A 24,806-nucleotide genomic window follows, 5' to 3' on the forward strand; every position below is an offset into this window, starting at 1 on the left:
CAGCAATATTATTGGCCAATAGGGACAATGATGTGAACAGTGAATAATATTCAAAAAACAAACTGTGAGGTATAATAGTCAAACGAATGAACAACAGTAAGGTATACTAGTCAAACTAATTAACAACAGTGAAATGAAAAATGAAAAGAAATGATCTGCATTTATATAGCGCTTTTCAAGTCAATGACTTCCCAAAGCGCTTTACAATGTGCTCCACATTTCCCAATAGCGCCCTTGTATTGCGGCCATGTAAGACGCTAACCTGCTTATTGGGGGTATTAGGGGTTCAGTGTCTTTCCCAAGAAAAAAAAGGACACTTCGAGATTTAACACGGACAAGCCGGGATTCGAACTGGGATCCCTTGATCCCAAGGCTTTCGTCAATTTAAGCTTAGTGCTCTCACTCTTCCTTTGTCAGTCCGTCAACGAACTTCTGCCCAGCAAGACGTAGGTTCTGACTCGGTCCTGTTTCCTGTTGGTATTTCCTGCCTGGTATTGTTCCCGTTTATTTTGTCCTGTTTAATATCGGTTTCCATTTTTTTTCCCGTCCATTTTTGTCCTATTTATTGTTCTCCTCCAGTTTTCGTTTCCGTCTAATTTGTCCTGTTTAATTTTGATATCCTGTTTCAATATCAATCATGTCATCCCGTCCTGTCCGGTATCGACCCCATCCGTCCAATATCTGCTCGGGCAATTGGTATTGATCTAGTCGGTTTCCGGCTTCCTGTCTTTCCACGCCAGACCGCTGCCTAACGTGTATGTATGACTCTCTATTTCCCGTAAAATAAAGGCTTGTATGAGAGATGTCACACATTTGGGTCCTGATCCTGTTCAGGTTCTTAAAAGAAAGTTTTGCAAAACTAACAGAAAAGTGCATAAGAATTCAAGTGCAACAAAATGGGAAAACATTAACAATTATTAAAAAACAAATGAATAATGCCAAAACATGCCTGCGGGGTGTTCCCTGTTCCCAAGCATCCATTCAACATTCATTCATTCACTTCATGCACTCAATTACGGGTGTCTTAAAAATAACCCTGAATATAAATTTTTTTTAGATTTGTCTTACAAATAATTTACAGCCCGGTAACATTTTTTAAGGAAGAAAACTATAAACAAGGCTGGTACTACATTATTAAAGATAAAATACCTAGCGTGATAACTCTCTAAATTGTTTATGTCGGAACGTAAGACTGAATATCTGTTTCTATTGCCCGTAATTGGCAACCACTCAAAGGGGTTGCTGACTTCAAAACCTCAATGGATTGACGTTTATCCTACTGAATATGAAGACAAGTCAAGCACTATTTAAAAAAAATCCACAGCTGGTTGAACAGATTATAGTGACAGCGACAACAAAAGAATGATGATTTGATCTGAAAAAAAAAAACACTGCTCAAAACATAAAAGGTAAATACACGAGTGGACGGAGAGTCAGTTTTACGGTATAATATACAAGCACACATAGTTAAATAGGCCACCGGATTTACAAGTGACACGACCAAAAAGAAGTCGCAAAATAAGCAGAGGTCTGTTCACAGAGTAGCAGGAAGTGGAGACGAGGGCCTGCAGAGCATCAAGCAGACATAACACTGTAAAGGAAACGTGATCCCCACAAGGTTCTCAGAGGGTGTGAATTACCGGACTTGCACCTGTAGGATTGACATGACCAACCACACATTTAAGCATTTTCCCAGGAACTTACAATAGCGGCAGGAATTTATCAAATAAAGTGCTGCGGCTTCCATTGTGCGTTATCACGATTTGTAGACAATATGTCGGGAAGTGGTGTTGTAGTTGACATTATGTTGCAATTTTAGATAGATCAGAGAACTCTCTGTGTTGGTATATCGCTATAGTTCAGTGTTTTCCATAGAATTTTGTGAGACTCTGGCGGGTGGACAGTCTTGAGGGGTTAGGACGCATGCGCCTCTGTATGTTTTCTTGGTACATTTTAAATTCAATCTGTTTTATTTTTAAAGCACAATCAAAAAGCTAAATCTATGATTCTTGTGGCCTTGTAAAATATTAAATCATAAATACACTCGTTATGAAAGGAAATAACAGCGCAAACAAGTCACACCCACAAAGCATGGTAAACGAGACAATAGTTTAAAATTTGGGCGTGTAGTTCGAGGTGTCCTTAAAAAACATGTTAAATAATTTCCCTATTAAGTATGTATTAACAATGCCCATCTGAGTTTAAAGAGCCTTGATATATTTTTTCCACCGCGTCTATTGATTTCCCGTGGTCACAGTTCTCTTTTATGCAGGAATGAAAATGGTGAAAATAGGAAAAGGACTGTTTCAAATACAGTCTAAAAGCCAACACAAGCTCCAAAAAAAGATGATAAAGAGAAATTTTACTCGAACGCATCTAAGAATTTCACATATTTGCAAGCGTAACAAAAGGAGCTGCAGTGATAATTTTAGCCAGAGGACAGCATCGGCAAATAGAACATTTTGAAGCTACAGACACGACCTTTAATGCAAAAAAGACAAATCTGCTTTTCATCTAAGGAGACTAAAATTTACTAGTGTTGTTTCGATGCCGATGCTGTACTATTATTTTAAGGTATGAAGGATAAGCTAAACAAATATAATACTCATATCGGTGCTTAGGTAAATTACAGTATTAAATATTTGTACAGCTCCTTTTGTGATTGTTACCATGACAGGATGCTGGTTCTTCTTCAATGGTTTACTGGAGGTTATTGTAACGTGCAATTTATGAGCTACAATTTGGGCCTGTGTCCACCAAAACATTTTCATGTTCTAAGTAAATTCTTCTAATTGCTTCCATTGACAGCGCTGCAAGGGCAGGGAACTTTTTCTGGTAGCAGAGATTTAAGAAATGTTCAACTTGGGGAAAACGCGACACTTGTATAGGTTACATTTTACCTAGCCGACTAATCACAGTACAAGCGGGGTGGGACAAAAACCTCAACAAGTAGTGACCTTGCGCTCTTTAACATGGGTTGTGGGGCTGACTGACCAATATTCTTTCTGACAGAGATACATAACTCATATATGCACCATGGCTTTTGCGATCATTTATATAATGAGAATGTTAAAACTTACTTTGATTAACTTCACATTTACATATATTTAGATATATTATTAAACATTTTAAACCTTGGAGACCCGCGAGGATCTTTCTATGTATGGGAAACACTCTGCCAGTAAGATGAATGGAATCAGAATCAACTTGTACACTACCAACATCACTCCCAATCCCAGAAGCTGTGTCAAGGTGTTTTGATATTTTTCTCATCTTCGTGTGCCAGTCCTGAGGGACACACACGGAGACGAGAGTCCCGTCCGGAGGGTTTGGATCTCTGCTTAATAATGGATGTTGTTTCCCTGAAATAATGCTCGTAATGCACATTAGGATGCTTTTAAGCTAATGCGACCTACAGGCTCTGCACAGCCAACTAATGTGGGCTCACCTCGTTTTAGTTACACAACGTGGCCTGGAGCACTTACTTTCATAGTTTGGGCTCTAATCGGTGGGTTTTGCTTTGCGTTGTGTCATAGATCGGGACCACTTTAGGGACTTTGGTTTATTTGAGGGAATGATCCCACATCCTGCACCTTACCTTTGATTTAGCAAACGTGCCAACTCTTTGAGTGGACTACGGTGTCAGTCAGATTATAATATTTTCAGACATTTTGAAAAATGTCCTCGGAAATAATGACACACAATTAAATTGTGGCTAGGGGCAGAATAATAACTATTGCAGGCATTTAGTTTGGTGTTGATTTAAATTAGCAACGCTTTCTTAAGGGCCTTAAAGTAGTTTTTTTCTTCTCCATGTTTTCCATTGGCTTAGTTCCCAGTAAATTGACACAGCTGATGCAGTGCATCAGATCTGGCATGTAACATCCCTTGTATCAAAATATCTTGGATTAGACGTATAGCATTAAGGCCTTTGTGCATTTCATAAATAAAGACAAAAATAAACAAATATATTTAAAAATTACAATTTATATTACCTTTTCATTTTTTATTTAATCAGATTTTTATGTTTTAAATCATATCTGGCTTTTTGTGTATTGTTCTTTATGATTATCTCGGTACTTTCTCCTCATTGTTTTAACCGTTTTATAAAAATAGTTGAAACATAAACAAAAAGTATTATTTTCTTAAATCCGCAATGGTGACTATGTCTGTGAGTCCAAACAAATGTGATGGCTTTTTTTCCAACTCCAAAATAAACAATAACGCTACCATTAATCCACCCACTACCGTTTTTAGCTACTAATCACCTTTCGTGCTGGCAAACAGTGATGTGCAGTCAGTGGAGTCAGGTGAGGCACAGCCTCACCATGGAAATATACAGTAAAATAAAAACCATAAAAAATAATTTTGATATTTATTCAGTGCTGAAGTTCTTTACACCACAATTTTTGGATTTTCTTTTCAAACTTGCTGTATTTATAAAATATTAATGAATTATATTAATACCATTAGTATATAACGAATTACTCTGCAGAGTGTCTGAAGATGAAGAGTGAGGCACGCAATTCTCTTGCCTCATGGCAGAGGGCAATAGTGAAACCAAGGATTCAGATTTGGTGCATACTTTGATCCCAAACAATATAATTAGTGTTATTATTAGCAAAAGCACCTCAAGCCCCTTAGTAATTGGTTTCTCGTTGCATGGATTCTTTTCTTAATGGAGGATGAATAAAGTATCTATCTATCTATCTATCTATCTATCTATCTATCTATCTATCTATCTATCTATCTATCTATCTATCTATCTATCTATCTATCTATCTATCTATCTATCTATCTATCTATCTATCTATCTATCTATCTATCTATCTATCAAACGACTTCATTTATTTGCTTAGGAGACAGTGAACAGTGAAGGATTTAACTTGATGCGGGGAAACGTGAAAAAAATAAATTGATTTACCGATTTGACTGACCAGTGAAAACTTTCAAGTTAGTCTATCTTAGGCAAACATTTTTCAAGAGTGAGGAATGCACTCAAAAATGCGCTCTAATTCTTGTGAAGTCATGTCATGGAACGTCTCCACCACGTCACCGCAATCAACCCTGTCCGAAAATAACGTTCCCATTGGCCTTTCCCATACTTCTCAGTGCTTAAGAGTAATTTTATTTCCTCCGTCTCCGTGGAGGGCTTGTACGGTGACTGAGCTGTGCATTTCGGGACGTGGGAAAGTGGAAAGAGTGGGCGTTTGCGACATTATGTGAACAGGCATAAGGAAGTGGCGCACTGACATGCAATCACACAAATACACACAAGGCAATGCGAACTGCGAGTCAACGTCGAAGAGTGCTGTTTTCTTTAAGGTGCACGAGATTATAAAGCAAATCCTCCAAAATAGCCTTTTGTGAAATATGTTTACATATTAAAGGCACCTAACTAAAAGGCGCATGAAATAAACCTACTTTAAGAGTTAGGATTTTAACAAAAAAAAAACATCGGAAAAAACCCTTTTTACAGAACGTGAACAAACATTATGAAATCTGGTTTCACTTCTAAAATGAATTGACTTATTTAAAAATGGTGACAGAATGTAGAAGCAAATGATCGTAATGCTGCATTTCCAATATGATTTACCGCATTCTCTAGGCTATCAGGTACACTGGATGTTAAGGCAGACTTTCATTTTTCTGGCAAATGTGAGGTTTTTGGATGCGCCTTCAAGTCTGGAAAATACATTATTTTTCCAACGGTAAAGGTTAACAGAGTAATGTAGAAACTTAGAAGTGGGTATAGAATAAATGAATGATTATTACACACATGTCAACCTCAGCCAATTGTTCCCCTTTTTAATGATCGAAATCCCTCTTATTAAATGATAATACACAACATAACACAGCACTTATTTACTCACAGCAAGACATACCTTGTAAAATAACGCGACGCTATTAGCAATTTACAATAACTTCAGTGTATCCTTCCAGTGACTGAGGTTTAACGGAGTAGAAAATAGTTTCTTTTTCCTGTCGAAAAAATGTTACATGGTGTACACAATTTGAAATGATCAATAAACATATAATATGCTCGTAGTCGAAAGGTCAGTATTCTGTTGAGTACTGTCGATTCATTCATGAATCAGACAAACATTGAGTTTTTTTTGGACCCTGTTGTTCAAAAACATTCAATTCATAAATATTAATAATATAAATCTTGAACACGAACACGAAATTAAAGTTTTTACACATTGGAACTTTTGATAATTAGTAAAAATAAATGGGTTGGGTAAACAATAGTACTAAACAATACCCAACTTATGGTTTTGTCTTGTTGAGAAGCACAAATTTACAGGAATTTGTAATCCAACAGGCGTTGAAATGAATAACTGATTAACTTAAATTTTTTTTTTTTTTTTAACTTCTCCTTAAAAATAATTGATGTAGTTGGTATGCGATACGTTTATTCTGTTTTTAATATTCAACACCTGCAAAGAAGGTTGCATCAGATGCTAATTCTTTATTTTGACAATTATACATCACTGTTGTTCGTTATTTTGACTATTTACGTCATTGTCACTATTTGCCAATAATCTTGCTGTTCTTTGAAACCCACACACTTTGGGGCGGATATGCTTTTTGTGGCCTGGGAGATTGGAATTTCTAATCGGAGGTTTGGGTCTTCTCCTGTTCTCCTTGCAAGTTCAAAAAGCCATTGATGTCTTCTCTCCTTATTTTAAGTGTCTACTAAACTATAAACTTTCCACCTAGGTAAAGTTATTGGTATGGCTTTCCCATTTGCACCTTTCAATGTCATAACAAATGAAAGAATGTCTAATTTCCCCCCAAAATTCAAGACAAGTAAGTCTGTAGCAGTTTTCATGTTTCATTAGGTGACAACGCTTTCAGATTTTGTACAAGCAAAACTCTAAATTCAGTCATGTCAACAAAGATTGCCTGTAAGACTGACTGGAGTCCGACTGGCTGAGAAGCACAAACTGATCTCTAGGCCAGGTGTCTTTCTGAAACCTGATAAGGAGTAGGACCTCCAGCAGCAACAAGGAAAGAAAAGCGCAAAGTCCTTTCCCTTCACTGCTGGTGTGTGGTCTGTTCCGATAAAAGCCACTTTTATTTACATTCTTAGCCCTTCTGCATTTTCAAATTGGTTTACTCAGTTGGCTCAGTTGATAGAAGGCGTCATGGAGGTCTGCGTCAAGTGTGACTCAATTTTTGTTGAGGAATCATAGAATGTGGAGATCACTGTCTGTGAACGCAAAGTACATCTGCTCAACTCAATATGGACCCTACGTGCTTCAGGCTAATTATGTCTTATTATATCGTCTTTTACACCTCCACTTTGTATAATAAATCTTTACACAATGGGATGAGAGTTGTATGCCATGCAAATCCTCTGGTTGTTTTCGATAGCGCTTATCGTGTCGTCCTCATGTGGAGTCTATCCCAACAGGGCAGACCCCAGACGCAATGGCTGTAAGTAAGGATTTGGCTTGATCCCACGCCAGCTGCAAGTACATTAGCTATTTGAACCGCTGTACCAACAATGGCCATAATAGAAACTTTATGCTGACTTTAGCCTGACTGAGTATAAGTAAGACAGACAAGAAAAATATAATACAAAGTTTGGAGAGAAGCCTACAATTACTGCAGGAGGAATCAGTCTCTTCCACCAGACTCAGGTTACGATGCTATTTGCGAATTAAAAAAACAGGCTATAATAAGCTGTTTGGACTCAGTCGAGTTGCTGAGTCCAAACAGAAACAAGTGTGGTTGTCAAGGGGGTTTGATAGAAGCCCATCTGTCCTCATACTAAACCACAAGTGTCTGACGAGAGCACCAAAGATGCCAGTCACTAAGAGTTGCATGGATGTTAGCTTACTGTCTATGACAACATCATTTTAGAACTTGGAAAGGGAATATTAAATACATTGATTATACTGTATATTTACAGGGGGTGGCAAGATGGCTGGGTGGTTAGCGCACAGCCCCAGGATGCAGAGGTCCAGGGTTTGATTTTCAGCTACTGTAGCCTCCGTATGCAGAGTTTGCATGCTCTCCCCATGCCTGCGTGCATTTCAGGTTAATTGGCAGGTCAAAATTGTCCCTAGGTGTGAATGAGCGAGTGACTTGTATGGCTCCGTGTTTCTGCAACTGGCTGGCAACCAGTTCAGAGTGTCCCCTTGCCTACTAACCGAAGCTAGTTGGGATGGGTTCCAGCACTCCCGCAATCCTAGTGAGGATAAACGGTGCAGATAATGGATGGATTTATTGATATACTGTATTTATGGGTGTTTTTTTTGTCTGATACCCTTGAGCATTATATAAAAACGCTGTGTTAATAAGTTTGAGGTCTCAAACTAAGATTCTGATGTACAGTGGACAATAAGAGTTGAGCAAAATCATGCAAATTTATTATGTTTCCAAAGTTTGAGCATAAGTGTGAGGCGGTGTCAAGTTCAGTGTGTGTCTAATTGTTTAAAGGGCCCCGGGGTGCGTCACAAAGCTTTAATGTGATTGATGAATGTGGGGCAAGTTCTTTGTGTCTACTATTTCAAGACTTTTTCCCATAACATTCTTGTGCGCCATTACGCAAAGTGGGGGTGGACCGAAACGAAACGGGGGCTACTGTTGTGGAAGCAGATCATTGTGGGATGAAGTGGAGGCAGAGAACATGCTTGTCATAGTAGTTATTGTAAATGATGGAGACATCAAATATGATGACCATCAACAGCAACTTTCATTTTCCAAAAGGCTCATTTTAAATTCTGCCTAGATTATGCTGATAATTATTCATTCTTAACTCCCCTACAATCTAGCTTTTTGTGTCAAAACCATTTAGCTTGGCAGCATGAATCATCGATTGGTTACTATTATATGAAATGAAAACGTGTGTGTGTTTTTTTTTTAAAATGCCATTTTATCATGTTGCAGAAATTGACAGTAAAATGTTTTTCTTATGATTTGTGGTCCTTGTGCTTCAGAAGGTACTACAGGTTATTCATAGTCGTTGATAATTTACCTGTAACTTTGGATTTAACTATATTTTTTACCGTGCTTTTCATGTTTTTCTAAAAAAATTCTAGTTTTCCTAGAAATATAACAAAAATAATACTAAAAATGAGCAAGAAGTCTCTGCTGATGAAACAAAAAGTCATACTGCTTTCTGACATTAAAGTTTGAAAAAATCAATAAATAAAACCAGCAAAATTATTTTCAAAAATTTCCAACGTATTTGATGTATTTTATATTATTTTTTAGTGCATTCTTTCACACCTTCATTAAACAAAATATGTTATCAACTATATTGCAGTACCTCATGAGATCATAATGGTATATAAAAAGAAACAAACTGGTAATCTGCTGCCACCTACTAATATGGATGAATGTTAGTTACATGGCTGATCACTGGAAGATAGCAAAGATACTGAGCACTGGCATGCTTATTTGCAAAGATAAAATTGGGCAACTACCTGTGGCACAATAGCTAAAAGACACTGCCATAAAGGACATCATACGAGCACAAATATTGCGGTATTCAGGCAAGTTGTTGTCACTTTTGAAGCAAAGTGCATTCCAAATATCTGTTGTGACTTTGGGAGCATTGACTTCACTGGAGGAACTCTAGTTGAAGTTTGGCACGCAGACCTCTTCACATTTCCGCCACTCCTTCAGATACTGAAAGTGTGCCACTGACAGATCCATAAACTCAATCATCACCAACCTTGTTCTCACATTAACCTTTTCTTCCCATTGTCATTTTTGCGTTTTCCTCTGTTAACATACAAATTTGTCTTCCATGTATACACATATAGCGAGTCGGTAATTTCCCATAGTTGCCCTTTTTCTCTGTCTCTTGTCCTGATGGGGGGGCTTCTATTCCTGGACTTGGGTCAACGCTCTGTCATGCTGCTGGATCATGTAAGCAAACAAGCTTGATAGGTCCTTGTTATTCTTAGACGTGACAAGGCTGGAAACATGTCGCAGAGCTCTACGTCTTCTGTCAAGTGACGCACTAGCTGGACTGGACTAAGATCATTTGGTTATTTGGAAGATAATTAGACTCCCTTTTAATGTAATCACCAACTGTGCAATTACCATCGGTGTATTTAATCACGCATTCTCACGTCATGCTTGATGTCTTAGTTTACTGGTATGCACAGTAAATTATAATATAGCATCGTTGATTAAACACTCTGGTTGAAAGATACCATTCTAATCTATCAAGACTTTAGAAAATACAAGAGGTGCAGCGGCTGAGATCATAGGGCTACCCGTGTGCCTTACAATATTTTGCACACAAAAACGTTCCACACATATTACACATATAATCAAATGTAAAATGGATTTAATTGTATTTATTGTTATTGATAAGAATGTAGTAAAATATTGTATGCAAAGAAATTAGGCATGTCACTCCAGGGTAAACACGTAACAAAAACCTCAAGGAGAAAAATAAGATGTGAGGATAAAGGCAAACATATTTACAATGGAGTTCCTATAGGCTTGTAATAATAGTGCGACGAAAATAGTGCATCGTAACACTAGTGCAATGAAAAAAGTGCAATACGATTTAGCAGCAACAACTCCCAGATAAGTCAATAAGATGTGGTATACAATGCTGTTAAAAAAAGTATATGCCCCCTCCTGATTTCTGTGTTTTTTGCATATCACTCACAAAGGTTCAGATCATCAAACCAATTTTGATATCACACAGAGACAACCCAAGGAAATATAAAATACATATAATTTTGAAATGTTAAAATGTTATTTTGTGAGAGCAGTAGTTTTTGCCTGGGAATTCTCCCATGGATGCCATTTTTGGCCTGTGTTATTTTTGAAGTGGAGTCATGGACACAAACTGAGGCAAGCAAGTCCTGCAGTTCCTTGGATGTTGTTTGAAGTTCTCTTGTAACCTATTGGAGGAACTTTTGTAGCTCTCTCTGAGTTATCTTAGTTGGTTGACCTATCTTGGGAAGGTTTGCCACTGTTCCCAGTTTCTCCATTTGTGGACAATGGCTGTGATAGTTGTTTCCTGGAGTCCCACAGCTTAAGAAATGGCTTTGTGACTTTATCCTAGCTGATAGGTAACAATCCCTTTTTTCAAATTTCTCTTGAAATTTCTATGGATCGTGGCATGTCTATTGTGTTTTTGAGATTGTATAGCATTCTTCACTTTGTCTTAAAGATTCAATGTAAGTTATTTCTGGATTCAACACATGTGGTGGAAATCAATTTTTGGCCTATGGAATTAAGCTTTTCCAAAACTGTTGTTAGTCACAGTTACTTTGTGATTTACGAGGGCAATTACTTTTTCACATAGGGCCAGAAAGGCTTAGACTTTTTTTGTGCCTTAATAAATTGAATCAAAATTTCCAAACTGCATTTTGTATTTCCTTGAGTTGTTCTTTTGTGTGATATTAAAATTGGTTTGATGATCTGAAACCTTTGTGAGTGACATATGCCAAAAAAAACAGAATTCACGAAGGGCAAATACTTTTTACGACACTATATATATATTTCACAGTTTTGCATGCTTTTTTTGTAAATAACTAAACAGACAAATGAATAAATACACAAACAAATTAATCAATTAATAATATTGCCCAGTTGGCAGAAAAGATAATAAACACGACACATAGTATCTTTAAAATCGAGCTACAGATATTTGTTTCAAATTTCAACTATTAGAATTACAATAATAGTTAAAACAAGCAAAATTTATTGTGATGACATTTTAAAAATGTATAAGTTTATCTGTTTAAAACAGAACAAGTAATACCTAAAATTAGAAATAGGACCTGCCATCAGTGGTGCTAGATACATCTAGCAATTTTGGAGATTCTTTTTCTTATTTTACGTGAGAAATAACTGAATGCAGATGGCTTAAATTAAGGGATATTATTTTAGAGGTGCATTATTTAGCGCTACCTTTAGGTAAAAACTTAATTCATTGAAAAAAAAGGATTTCTAATAATGCTGGTAGGTCAAAAAATGTGCAAAACCATGAGAAGGAACTGACATGGTGCTTGCTGCTACTGGCACCCCACAAAAGACAGCAATAAATATGAAAATAATGGTGTAGTGTGGGGCAGCATGGCGGCGCAGTGGTTAGCGCGTGTGCGGCACAGTTCTGAGGTCATGAGATCAAACTTCCTGTGTGGAGTTTGCATGTTCTCCCCGTGCTTGCGTGGATTACCTCCGGGCACTTCATTTTCGTCCCACATTCCCCAAAAAACCATGCACGTCAGGTTAATTGGCTGGTCCAAATTGTCCCTAGGTGTGAATGAGCGAGCAAATTGTCTGTCCCTGTGTGCCCTGCGACTGGCTGGCAACCAGTTCAGGGTGTCCCCTGCACACTGCTGGAAGATAGCTGGGATGGGCTCCAGCACCCCTGCGACCCTACTGGGGATAAGCGGTGCAGAAAATGAATGAATGGTGCAGTTTGGCCACTTTGAGTCTCTGAGTTTGTACTCTTCCTTGTGCATTGCGGCACTATTTACGGTTACACTGGACAAACAGTGACACCTATTGTTTTTAGTGTTTTAAAGTATAATTTTTTTGGGAAAACTACAAAATAAATGCATCAAATGAGCAAAATCTGCTCGTTGGTTTGTATTGGTTTTTGATTGGTGTAAGCCTTTGTTTCTTAAGAAATATTTGAAGATTGGTAAACATAAGTCCATGATGGAATGCCAGGTAATGTTTTCTAAACGTAATTATTTTGTCGGCCTCACTAAGAGAGAAGGAGCTGCAACATTCATGAAGCGGGACTCTAAATTGAGAGGAAGCTTTGAACAAGCTCATGGTAGATAGACAACATCAAACTGTTTGAACTGACATTTGCCTGAACCATAAATGTGACAGCAGTCAAGCTACGCAAAAGCAAATTATTTTGATGACTTTCTGAGGTCAATGCAGTGTTGTTTTTTGACAATTATTTAAACAAACTTGAGTTATTGTAATAAGGGACCTCCGAAGGTCCTCCAACATTAACTGTGTGAACGTGCCTCTTGCTCATTCTTCACTGTTCAGATGCAGTCAAATTATTTTCAACAAGACATGTTCCATGTTTCCTACTAACAGGCTGTTCATGTTCTAAGCTTTAGTTTGATACACATGGAAATCTGATTATCTTCCCATAGTGTGCCAAAATAACTCACTTTCAGTTTAGTTGATCGTTCGTCTGGCATTTTTCCCAAAAATCAGTCGGAACGTAAATGATGTAATCTCATGCACTGCAGTGACACAGCATGGAATTTGATTTGGTGCAGAAAATATACATGGCATGGTCCAAGACTTCTGCTCAAAGTAAACAAGAAATGCAAGCACGACTTTGAATCTTAAATCCAAACAAATTTAAATGCTATCACATTTATATGTCTGTTTTCAAAAGTGAAGCTGTACTAAAAATATATTTTTACGATTTTTTTAATGATATTTTTTTCATTCGTGCAGTCCCAGCACCCACTGGTAACTAATTTAACAGCACACTTTAATTTAGATTAGGCATGTTTTGGCCACATTCATTCAATACCCGTTAATCAACTCGTTCACAATGTGGGTGGGCGGTCGTGAGGTTGTTTAACTACAATTAAAAAAACTAACTGCTCATGCTTACTGTACAAACCCGTTTTTTTCTACAATTTGCTATTATTTTGCTTCAGTTATGTTACTGTTTTTTTACAAGGTTTCACATAATTTGACTGTCGATAATCATAGTTTTTGTCTACTCTGGTTTGTCTACTCATGACCTATGAGACATTATTTACAAGTACATGAAAAATGAATTGTCCCTGGTTTTAGACTGGATGATTGTTATCGTCACAAGATAAAATCAGATATTTACAATTAGAAAATAGAGTCCTATCTAACTTTGATTGAAGGTGGGGTCTAAATGTGCATATATTCGAAATTGCAAACTCTCTTCTTAGCCTAAAGTCAAGGATAAAGTGATGCCATCATTTACAAATTCAAGAAAAAAATTGCTGTCAGTGGATCCAGAATGGATAATAACGAGCTTGCTGGAAGAAAAAACAACATCCTCTCAAGTGGAAGCTCAATATTTTTCTGTCATACTGAATTAGGACTATTATGGGCAATTGCTCTCTCCCTATTGGACTCCATCGATCTGCAGCTTTTTGCAAAGCCAGCCCTTCCTATCTTGATGTATAAACATCACACAAGTGACATTTAATGCAGTCCCCAATGATCAAACCATTGGTGAGGAGCTGCATCAGGTAAAGGAAGTAGGGTGAAGTGTTGTTGGAGTGAGTCAGCATTGTCCGACTGTCGCTAATGGCTAGGAAATGTCCACCCAAGAGATTCTAATTCGATCTATTTACCGTCTAGCTCGATTAGACTCTAAATGGCAAAACAAAACAGAGCAAGAAGCAGGTGCAAATGTCCAGAATGGAGATAGTCAAAAAGCAGAAGTGGTCAATCTATAACAAGACCAGACATTAAATAACTAAACAATAACTAAAAAGTACGATGCTCAGTAGAATATTTCATCTTTTTAGGCTCTTAACACATTATACCGTACTTACCTTTTAATGGAACCACACCAGGACCTTGCCATCATCTAGAACAAAGGCAGGCAAGCTTTGGCCTGGGGGCCACATGCGTCAGGCTTTTTAATACGGCCTGCCGAATGTAAACGGTGAAAATATCATGACAACATATATACAAAAAAACCTTTTCTATTTTGTGCTTCAGTTATCGCTGGTTCACTCCTTTGCGCGAAAAAAGGTTTAATTGAAAAAAAAAAAGATACAATTCAACGGAGGCTTCCCGCACCACCGAGAGACGTTTTGGGCAGCTAATATTCAAGCCGATTAGCCATTCAATTAAAAAAAAAGGATGAAATAAAAACAACAAAGACTGCTTCCCGCACTACCGAAGAACGTCTCAGGCAGCCAAGATTTAAGCTGATCGGCCATTCAACTAAAGAATAAAATAAAAAAAGAAACGCAACGAATGCTTCCTGCACCATTGAGGAATGTTTTGGACAGCCAACTTTTTACTTGAAATCTCCGATGCCGATTGGCCAATTCATATTACAGCGTTTTTCGTCATCCCGCCAAAATGATGCATATCTCTCGCTTTCGCTCTTAGGCAGCAAGGCTCTAAATCATAAAAAAAAATAAAATCCTGATTTTCAATTTTCTTAGTTTTTTCAAATCGAACGTTTGCTTCATTCCGATTTTGAAATGTTCATTCAGCATGAAAATTTTCGTAATTTCGGTTCGTTTGACAATTTGCATACTCGGCAGCCAATCAGAAGCCTGCAACAAATAACCACGTGCTTCAGAACTTTCCCGAGCATTATAAGGTTGTGTATTTACATATCATTTTCCAAAGTATTGCATGAAAGAAGATGAGTAAATACAGGTACATACTGGTGGCAGATGGAAAACAGCAAAGTCATATACATGCAATGAATGTTATAAGTAGATTTATAATAAACTTAATTTTTAAGTTTTGTTCAACTATATAATCTGATTATCAATCCTTAATACTTTGCAACAATTGTTTGATTTTTTTGTTTCTTTTGGCGATTAGTTGTCTTATTGTGTTTCAAGTTGTGAAAAATGGGGCGGGCAACTTTATGGCTGGGCAGGCAACTTTTCAGAGTTGTTTGCCCTGGTCTCCGGTAACTTTTTGTGATGAGTTTCAGACACTGCCTTCAAATACCAATCCAACATCATGTACACCAAAGAGTTATTTCCCTTATTGTGCTTTTTTGCATTTTTTTATATCTTGAAGGGCGACATCAAATATTTGCACTTGTGGACAGCGATATTTTTCGACAGATCATCATTGCACAAATCGGTGAGCAACGTTCGCCCAACCTTTGAGTTCTTTTTAGGTAAAAAATGTGCATTATATATAAATAAATACGGTAATTGTAAAGAAAGTACAACCACAGAAATAATACTACAAAATACTACTACAAAAATAATACTAGAGGAATACTACTACAGATATAAAACTACAGAAATACTACAAAATACAAATACAGAAATACTACAAAAATACTACTATGGAACTACAACAAGACTATTAGCTATGGAAAAACTACAAAAATGCTGCAGAAATAGTACAAAGCTAAATATCAAATTAAGTCCTTTAAACAGGGACCATATATATTATTTTACTTTAATTATGAGCGTTTCAAAACCAATGTACTCAAATTAATGTATTTTAAAAAATCTAAAAAGAATTATAACATGTAGATGTCTGCATGTATATTCATTCATAAATGCAGACAAAAAAATATTGGATAGATCTCTAGGCCCTGGTCCCTGGCCAAATTTCTCAACCCAATGTGGCGTGCGATTCCCAAAGTTTTTCCACTTCGATCTAGAACCTGCTGCATTGGCCAAAATTTTGAGAAAGGAAGCTTGTCGTTCCTGTCAACTGGACCTTTGGCCAATTTCAGTTATTACTTATGTTTATTGTTGATGTTGACTGTGCATCGTCTGTCGATGCCCTTGCAACTTTAAAAGCAGCCTTGACATCATAGAAAGGGAGTACCTCAAGTGCGTCCCCTTCTCAAGTTTTCAGAATTTTCCTCATGCTGATGTAGTTTGGAGTTTTCCTTGCGCTTGTTTAGGCCTAAGATCAGGGGATGTTGTACTCGTGCCCTGGCCAGCCCTTCGAGACTCTGTGATTAAGAGCTGTACGTAGGTGAGATTTGACCTAACAGGGTGAGATTGTCAAGGAAAAGCGAACTGGTCAAAAAGAGAGGAAATGGCAATGACAAAAAGAGAATGAGGCTATTTTGAGGGGTTGTTGCAAGATTGATGGGCTCATTCATTGATTGTACCCCTGAGGAGCATTTATTTCCGTGTGAAAGCTATTGCTCATTTAAATAACGCTTGCAATCAATGGACAAACCGCACAACACATAATAAGAGCAAGGAAAATAGTGTTATATAAGAATAACTTTATATTCAAAACATGTTTGAATCCGTTTTGTGTCTGTTTCATGTTTAACAACATCAAAAAACGACAAGTGAGCTTGTTTGTATCACTTTTGGCCTTGACAGAGATCTTGCTGCTTTCCAAAGAGATAATCTTTGGACAAAATCCTTGCTCAGAGATTACAGCTACAAGTTGACAGACACACAGGAGGCCTCCTGTGATTCACTTGTAAACACGAGACAAAATGGGGCATGGGTGCTTTATATAATGATCAGGGTCATTGAGAGGCCAATTTGTAGTCTGGGTGTGGAAAATAAAAACATAAATAAAAAAGTTTTAAAAAATACCTTTTTATTTTAGTGCTATTGAAAAAACTGTCAAATAATAACAACGCTAAAAAAGGATGACATAAATTACTGAAGGAACAAAATCACAGCATTTAAAGAAAGACATGAATCAGGGTAAAGGTTTTGGAAATAAATTGGATTATATAATTTATTTCAATACAATATAACAAGAAAAATACCAGCTCCTGAAACAATTATATCAAAACTATTACGTTTGAAGTAGAAAGTTACAATTGTATTCAAAGTTATCTTCAATAACATTCTAAAAAGAAAAGAAACACAATGGTGTCCATAAAGGACTAATGGATGCTGTAATATTTGAAAAATAAGAAGAAAGTCAAAATCTTACAACAATAGTGTCAAGATAGTTTTTTTTGTGGAAAATGTATGCACTATTACAACGACAACAATGCAAATCCCATTACATAGTAATTGTCATGTGCAATGTAAAATGATTTACCAGATGACTGATAATTTCCTTTTCTTACAAATGTATTTTTACAGGAAAAACTAATGGTTATATATGGACCATTTCAAATTATTTACCTTATGCATCCATCCATTATCTGCACCGCTTATCCTCAGTAGTGCCGCGAGGGTGCTGGTACCCATCCCAGCGGACTTCGGGCAGTGGGCAGGGGACACCCTCAACTGGTTGCTAGCCAGTCGCAGTGCACACATAGAGACAATTCCCTCGCTCATTCACACCTAGGGACAATTTGGACCGGCTAATTAACCTGGAATGCATGTTTTTGGAGTGTGGGAAGAAACCGGAGCGCAAGGAGTAAACCCAGGCAAGCACGGGGAGAACATGCAAACTCCGCATAGGAAGGCTGGTAGCTGAATTTGATCCTATGACCTTTAGAACTGTGCTGCGGACGCGCTAACCACTCAGCTGCCGTGCTTCCGTCATAGAGTGTTGGTTTATTTTCTCTATTCTACATCGCCTGTTTGGTGCCAAAGTATAGGGACAATCTATACAGATGTGTTCCCTCCATTTACTAATCTGGCATTACAATTTGGTAATCTGACACAAATAATTACTAAACTATGAGAATGGAATTGCAAAGTATTCATGTTTTTTTATTCCTCATACCCTGCCACCAAAACCATCCCAGTCACGGCCAATAGTCGGCAGTGTAAATGGCAAAATACAGTACAATACGTCACTTATTCCACATTAAAGCACTTACCCCCCAAATTAAAAGGGTTTTCCCAAATTTTTCCATCAAGTCATAATGAAATAAATTTGGTTAAGAAAAGAAACCATAGTGCATTATACAAGTAGTCGGTGCAAGAAGGAAATCACAGCCTTTTGATGAAACTCCAAAAAGAGGTAAGGTGCATCCTTTCCCCTCCGAGGGTCATTATGCATTAGTATCTCTAGCATATTGAAAACAAAGTAAAAATAAAATTGGGTGTCAATACAAAGGATGCGTCACAACAAACTCAGAGGGGGGAAAGCAGTTGTTCCTTAGAGGCAGCCGGGGATGGAACAGTGGGGGCACTGTGTCGCCAGTAAAATGAAACCTTTCTTCCTGCCACAGGGTGACATAGTGGAATGCCACACATTCATGTGGACACGGGTGGGCGTCTCATTCTTGTAATGTAGCGCCTCATCTTTGCACTTACGTTTACATGGACAGGAACACCATGTTTAGGTTTAACAACTGGGGTTTTTTGCATTAACTGTAAGTTGCATTAATCTTAGGGTTATCTGTTCATACTGTATTGATATCACAATAATATCTTTTTGGTGTTTGTTACACTCTCATCTGCCTCTTTAGAATCGTTGTTAAATAGAAAAAAACGACCTATAAATGATTCTGTTTTTAATTGGGTAAAAACAACAATGTTCAAATTAGACATTAAATTTGTTGGACACACAAAATATTTAAAAACGAAATAGCTAAGCAACAGATATTTTGAAATAAATTGTCAAGAATAACACTCTATAACAATTCTCACATGTATATAATCTATCGTCCATTGAGTAAAACTACTTATTAAGTAAGGATGTTTCTTTGGTAAAGGATAGCTCTTTAGTATCTTTTGTGGGGGAGGGGCAGTGCGGGTTGTGTTAATATAAAAGTCAGAGAGTTAATAGAAATTGTTGTGCCTTTCTTTCTTACAGATAGGTTTGAGTGTACATTTTCTACAATTATAAAAAAATGTATTTTATTCGTAGAATGTGGATTTTGTTTTAATATTGTTTTGGTAAAGGTAGTATAAAAACAAAATAAAAAATCAAAGTCGCATACCGTAGATTTCCGACGTTAAGGCGCACCTGATTGTAAGCCGCACTCAGTATATTTTTAAAGGAAAAAACATTTTGTACATACGTAAGCCGCACCTGACTATAAGCCGCATGAGCCCACATAAAATCATGAGATATTTACAAAGAAAGACATTACGCAGAGTTACATACGGTAAAAACTGTCTGCATCGTTGCATAAGCTTGGAAAAAAGTTGCGCCTAATTATCCAAATTTTACGGTAGTTACTACTATTATGTATATGCAGGTGACATCCGACTTATGACTGAGAACGGTTCTGACCATCCAGTCATAAATCTTTTACAATGTTTCCATTTTCCACTGAGACAGTATCTGGTTACTGAGTGTAGTGGTAGATTTCTATGTCGGCTGGCTGCTAAAATTGTTATACATGTTGCTGGGCTGCTACAGTGCCAGATATTGAATTACAAAATGAGCATTTGCTGGCCGTGGATGTAATCACGAGTGGACTGTAGTCGGAGGTTACCTGTATACAGTACTATATGCACTGCCACCTAGTGGCCGTGGTTTGGATAACGGAAGGAGCACAATAAATACAATGGGTTGATGTCAAATTTCCTTTATTTCTATTGGATAAAAATGGAACAGTCTTGAGATGTGTGATTGCCAGAGCAAATGTGTCCTAATTTAAAGTGCACCTGCTTTGTATGTTTTATTATATAAATGTTTTGACTGTCTACTTTAAATGCCTTCCCTTTACACAAAATTTTAATAATAAGAATTTTTCCTCTAATTTTTTTTCTAGGAGCATGGGCGGGGGTGGAAGTGAGCATGGAGGACAGAGTGGAGGTTTTCAAAGGAGAAACAGCACAAATCACCTGCTTGTTTACCTCAGATGACGGCATCGGGGCTTTGAACATCCAATGGTTCTATGTGGGTTTCCTGACGTCACACTTGAAGTCAATACACAATAAATATGCAATGATGCAAACTTCACTTGCCCTACTTCCAATCTCCAGGTGTTGAGGACAGGAGAGAAGCAGAAGATCTATTATCAAGACGCTACAATGCAGGTGGTGGATAGAGGCACGCCTTTCACAGATAGAATAATGGTCAACGTCACAGCGGCCACCGGGGAGGTGGTGTTGACAATCACGAATGTTCAACTGAAAGACCAGCTCGAATTCATCTGTCTCGTCAAGAGTCTGACTGACGGCATTTCTGAGGGTCGCACAAAACTGCTGGTCTTTGGTAAGTCACAAGATGGCGGCACTTTGGGAAAAGTGGTGATGAATCAACACGTTCTACTTATAGCTGTATCAATCCATCCTTTCAAATAAACCTATCCATAAGTTCATGTTTAAAATAAATGTTATCTAGTTGTAATACACTACAGCAATGTTCAAACAAAAAAATAGTCATTCTAAGAATAGATAATGTCTGCCAAATATATGAATATTAGTAACACTGAACAGCATTTTTTCGAAGTGGTGGGAACTATTTTTTAAATTCTTGACTGAGTTCTTATATTCCACAGAGAGACCAAACATCCCAACAATAGAAGGTGTCCCAACAGGCATCTATGTCTATGAAGACACGCCCTCCAAGGTATGCTTACTGGCTTTTGTATACTAAATGATAAACATCTGAATTTGTACTTTTCCTCCAGATTGGCTCATGTGAAGTCAAAAATGGCTTCCCCAAGCCAAACATTACTTGGTACCGGAACAATGCGCCTCTACGTGCTAGTGATGGTAAGGCCAGAGATGAACACTTATATCTTCATTCAAATCACATCAATTTATGTTTTGCACACGCCTGTGTGTTGCAGTAGTAAAGATAGTGCCCAGCACCACCATTGAGTCTAGCGGTCTGTTTTCTGTGAGGAGCGAGCTGAGCATGAAGGTGACCAAGGAGGACAAAGACGCACTGTTCTATTGCGAAGTCACCTACCTGGTTCCTGGTGGAACCAGAATGACAGAGACTAACCCCATCAACATTACTGTGTATTGTGAGTCTTACCCTAAGACCCTAAATAAGAACAAGAGCAATTGGGGGTCAAATTCATGCAGCTGTTGCATCGGGCAGCCCAAATTTGAACTACTGCCAACCTGGGTTGTACTCGGTTTGAAACCAGTTCTGTATTGTGTTTCAGACCCGTCCACTGCTGTCAGCGTCTGGGTGGAGTCACCCAAAGGCAAAATCAAAGAGGGGGATTCTGTTACATTTAATTGCTATGGCAACGGTAACACGCCGTCTTCAGTCTACGTAATCAGAAATGAAGATGTAAGATTCTCTTTTAACAACAATCAGTCTGTGCCTTCAGATACTAGCAGCCGAAATTTTGAGATACAAACATTCGTTCATACGGAAAGAACTATATGAGCGCCCACTTAAGGAGGTAGCAAAACAGTTTATCATAAATATCATACTAAACTAAACCTAAAACTGAAATTGTTTTTCAAAGTGGAATTGTCATTATTGTATATATTGATGAATATAATTATAAGTTTATTTTCAAGCCCTGATTTTCTTGAAAAATCATTTGCGCTTTCAGTTTTTTATATAACACTTTAAATTATTTTGTAAAATATAGTGGAATAAAAATGGATTATTAGGAGCATCAAGTCAAAAATAAAATTTTGACTGTATACATCTAAATAAATTAAAAAAATGAATAAATACATAACCTGGAATCACTATTTTGTTTGTTTATTTCTAAAGAGTTACTCTATATTCTCAAGGCACTACTGTGAATTACTCACTTAAATTGATTCAGGAAGTGATCCTATTTACACAATTCTCCATTTACTTTAAATAGAATGAATACCCGCTGGAGTCCAACATGCTTGTTCTGGAAAACGTGACCCGTTTGCAGAGCGGCTTTTACGAGTGCATCTCACTTGACATGGAGACTTACCAGGAGCTCTCAGGGAATACAACTGTGTTTGTTAACTGTACGTCACCCGCACATTGTGACGCAAAAAGGTTGTGCTACCGTGTCTGCGACTTCTGAATGTTTGCTCTTATGCCTGCCTGCCATAATGTGCAGACCTCGATGATGCCCTGGTGCTGCCCGCTGAGATGGTACTGGCTCAAGGCGAAGAGCTGAGAGCCACCTGCAACGCTTTGTCGTCTCTACAGACACACACAGCTTGGTTCAAGGTCTGGAGTGCTTGTTTTTATAGTTTTCTCATTTTAAAAGAACGATTGAGTTAGGTAAGGTCAAATTTAGCATGTGAGAACAAATCAATGTTTTTTTTTTCTAAAACTTTTTTTGCTATTTGCAGTAAGGCTACTTAGCTAATGCTTACACTGATATATATTATAAAAACTAATTTATATAATATAACTAACATATATATATATATATATATATATATATATATATATATATATATATATATATATATATATATATATATATATATATATATATATAGTTAATGATTAAAAATATTTACCGCTCCGCATGTTTGTTAATCATCCGGTTGTGACAGGTTTTTTTGGTTTGAACAAATTTATTGACACTAATAACAGAAAACAATCTTGACAATCTCAACAGCAATCAAGCACAGAACAAGCGTTGGAGTTAAAAGGTTCTGCTGAGATTTTAATTGTACGGACAAACAATGTTCCTGCCCAATGTTATGTAATGAAAAAGGCTGTATGATTTCACAAGTGTGCTATCAAAAATGGCTGACGATCCCTTTTATACAAGGGGGGTGGCCTATGACAAAAAAAAACCTTTTTACTTTACACTAACCCTTTGTCATTATAAGACTCAAATATATGAATAATCATTGAGTGATTCAATTACAATTAAATACGTGTAGAAGATGTAAATGACTAGAATATTAAACAATTATGAATGCAAAACCCCCATTTCAATATTACACAATACTAATGTACTAAAGTGTTTTTCTGTTTATTGCCAAAGATGCGTAATAAGTGGGCTTTCCCTGCTCTTAGGATGGTCAAGAGGTGTCAGTGGGCCACATTTTAACAATGAAGGACGCCACATTCGACACAGCGGGGACATATAAGTGTGTCGTGTCAGTCCCGGAAATTGACGGCATGGATAAAATGGCAACCCTTCGAGTCAATGTTAAAGGTCAGTCTGCTTATGTTTGTGAACAGTTGTTTGTAATATTATTTAACTCTAAATTGTAAGCAAACGTTAGAGAAAAATTAAATGTACACGTGCACAACCACACTTTTGTGAAAGTGTTATTGGAGTCCAATTTGAACTAATCTAAATCTGGATACAATATGTAAATTTATTAAATTGGTCACCTCGTTTTAAAGTAGGAGTGGGTATTAGAGAGCCCATGTGTCAGGCTTTTTAATCCGGCCTGTTAAATGAAAAAAGCTAAGAAAACAATGATTCTGTGTATGTTTGAAATCAAAAGACTGTACTAGTAAGAAGAAATGTTGATTTGGTGCCACTCTTGTCCCCAATGTCCCATTGATGTCTTACCCCCATGTAAAATATATATTTTTCAAAAAGTGTCCATGTGTACTGCCAACATTTAAATTGCTGGCTTCATTTTTCTGGACTGAGTTTTTAATTATGTATTTATTGTATTTATCAAGCTGATTAGCACATTTCTTGCAAGAAAAAAAAAACCTTCCAAGGCAGTCGAATGGCATTTAGAGTTTTCGATTGTATAACAAGATAGATCAAACATTCTCTCAGGGGCCGAACTAGTAGATGAGAGGGAAAGAAAAAAAGAGAGAGAGAACAAAAAGAGAGAGAGAGAGAGAGACAGAGACAGAAAGAAAAGTTGAGAGAGAGAGAGAGACATAGAGAGACAGAGAGAAAAGTTGAGAGAGAGGGAGAGAAAAGTTGAGAAAAAAAAAGTTGAGAGAGAGAGACAGAGACAGAGAGAGAGAGACAGAGAAAAAAGTTAAGAGAGAGAGAGACAGAGACAGAGGGAAAAGTTGAGCGAGAGAGAGACATAGAGGGACAGAGAGAAAAGTTGAGAGAGAGGGAGAGAAAAGTTGAGAGAGAGAGAGAGAAAGTGAGAGAGAGAAACAAAAGAGATAAAAACAAATAGTGAGAGAGAGGGAAAGAAAGAGAGAAAAAGAAAGAAATCCAAGAAGAAATAGAAAGAGAGAAAAGAGACAAAGGAAAAAAAAGAGAGCAAAATAAGGTAAAAAGACAGAGAGAGAGAGAGAGAGAGAGAGAGTTGAAGAGAGGGAGAGAGAGAGAATGATACATAAATACATACAAGTACAGCGTTTGTGGGAGGCACCTGGCTTTGGCAACATCAAGTGCACATATTTCAATCTGCTGCTCGTTTTCCTCTATCGCTTCTCTCAGC

At 37.3% G+C, this 24,806-nt stretch overlaps 1 protein-coding gene across 5 annotated transcripts in view; it reads left to right on the forward strand.

The window, feature by feature from the left end:
• The window catches only part of mcamb (melanoma cell adhesion molecule b), a 45,814-nt gene that overhangs the window by 9,590 nt on the left and 11,418 nt on the right, over window positions 1-24,806 (forward strand). For all 5 annotated transcript variants that reach the window (XM_088345749.1, XM_088345750.1, XM_088345752.1 and 2 more), the window contains exons 2-10: window positions 20,285-20,412; window positions 20,499-20,730; window positions 21,017-21,087; window positions 21,149-21,233; window positions 21,311-21,490; window positions 21,635-21,765; window positions 22,301-22,436; window positions 22,532-22,644; window positions 23,452-23,593. In XM_088345749.1, coding sequence (XP_088201875.1) covers window positions 20,285-20,412; window positions 20,499-20,730; window positions 21,017-21,087; window positions 21,149-21,233; window positions 21,311-21,490; window positions 21,635-21,765; window positions 22,301-22,436; window positions 22,532-22,644; window positions 23,452-23,593 — 1,218 coding nt within the window. The remainder of the gene's footprint in view (window positions 1-20,284; window positions 20,413-20,498; window positions 20,731-21,016; window positions 21,088-21,148; window positions 21,234-21,310; window positions 21,491-21,634; window positions 21,766-22,300; window positions 22,437-22,531; window positions 22,645-23,451; window positions 23,594-24,806) is intronic.

This window comes from Urocampus carinirostris, chromosome 10 (assembly GCF_059441175.1).
Source record: "Urocampus carinirostris isolate Australia breed hairy pipefish chromosome 10, RoL_Ucar_1.0, whole genome shotgun sequence".
In the NCBI taxonomy this organism is placed as follows: Eukaryota; Metazoa; Chordata; class Actinopteri; order Syngnathiformes; family Syngnathidae; genus Urocampus; species Urocampus carinirostris.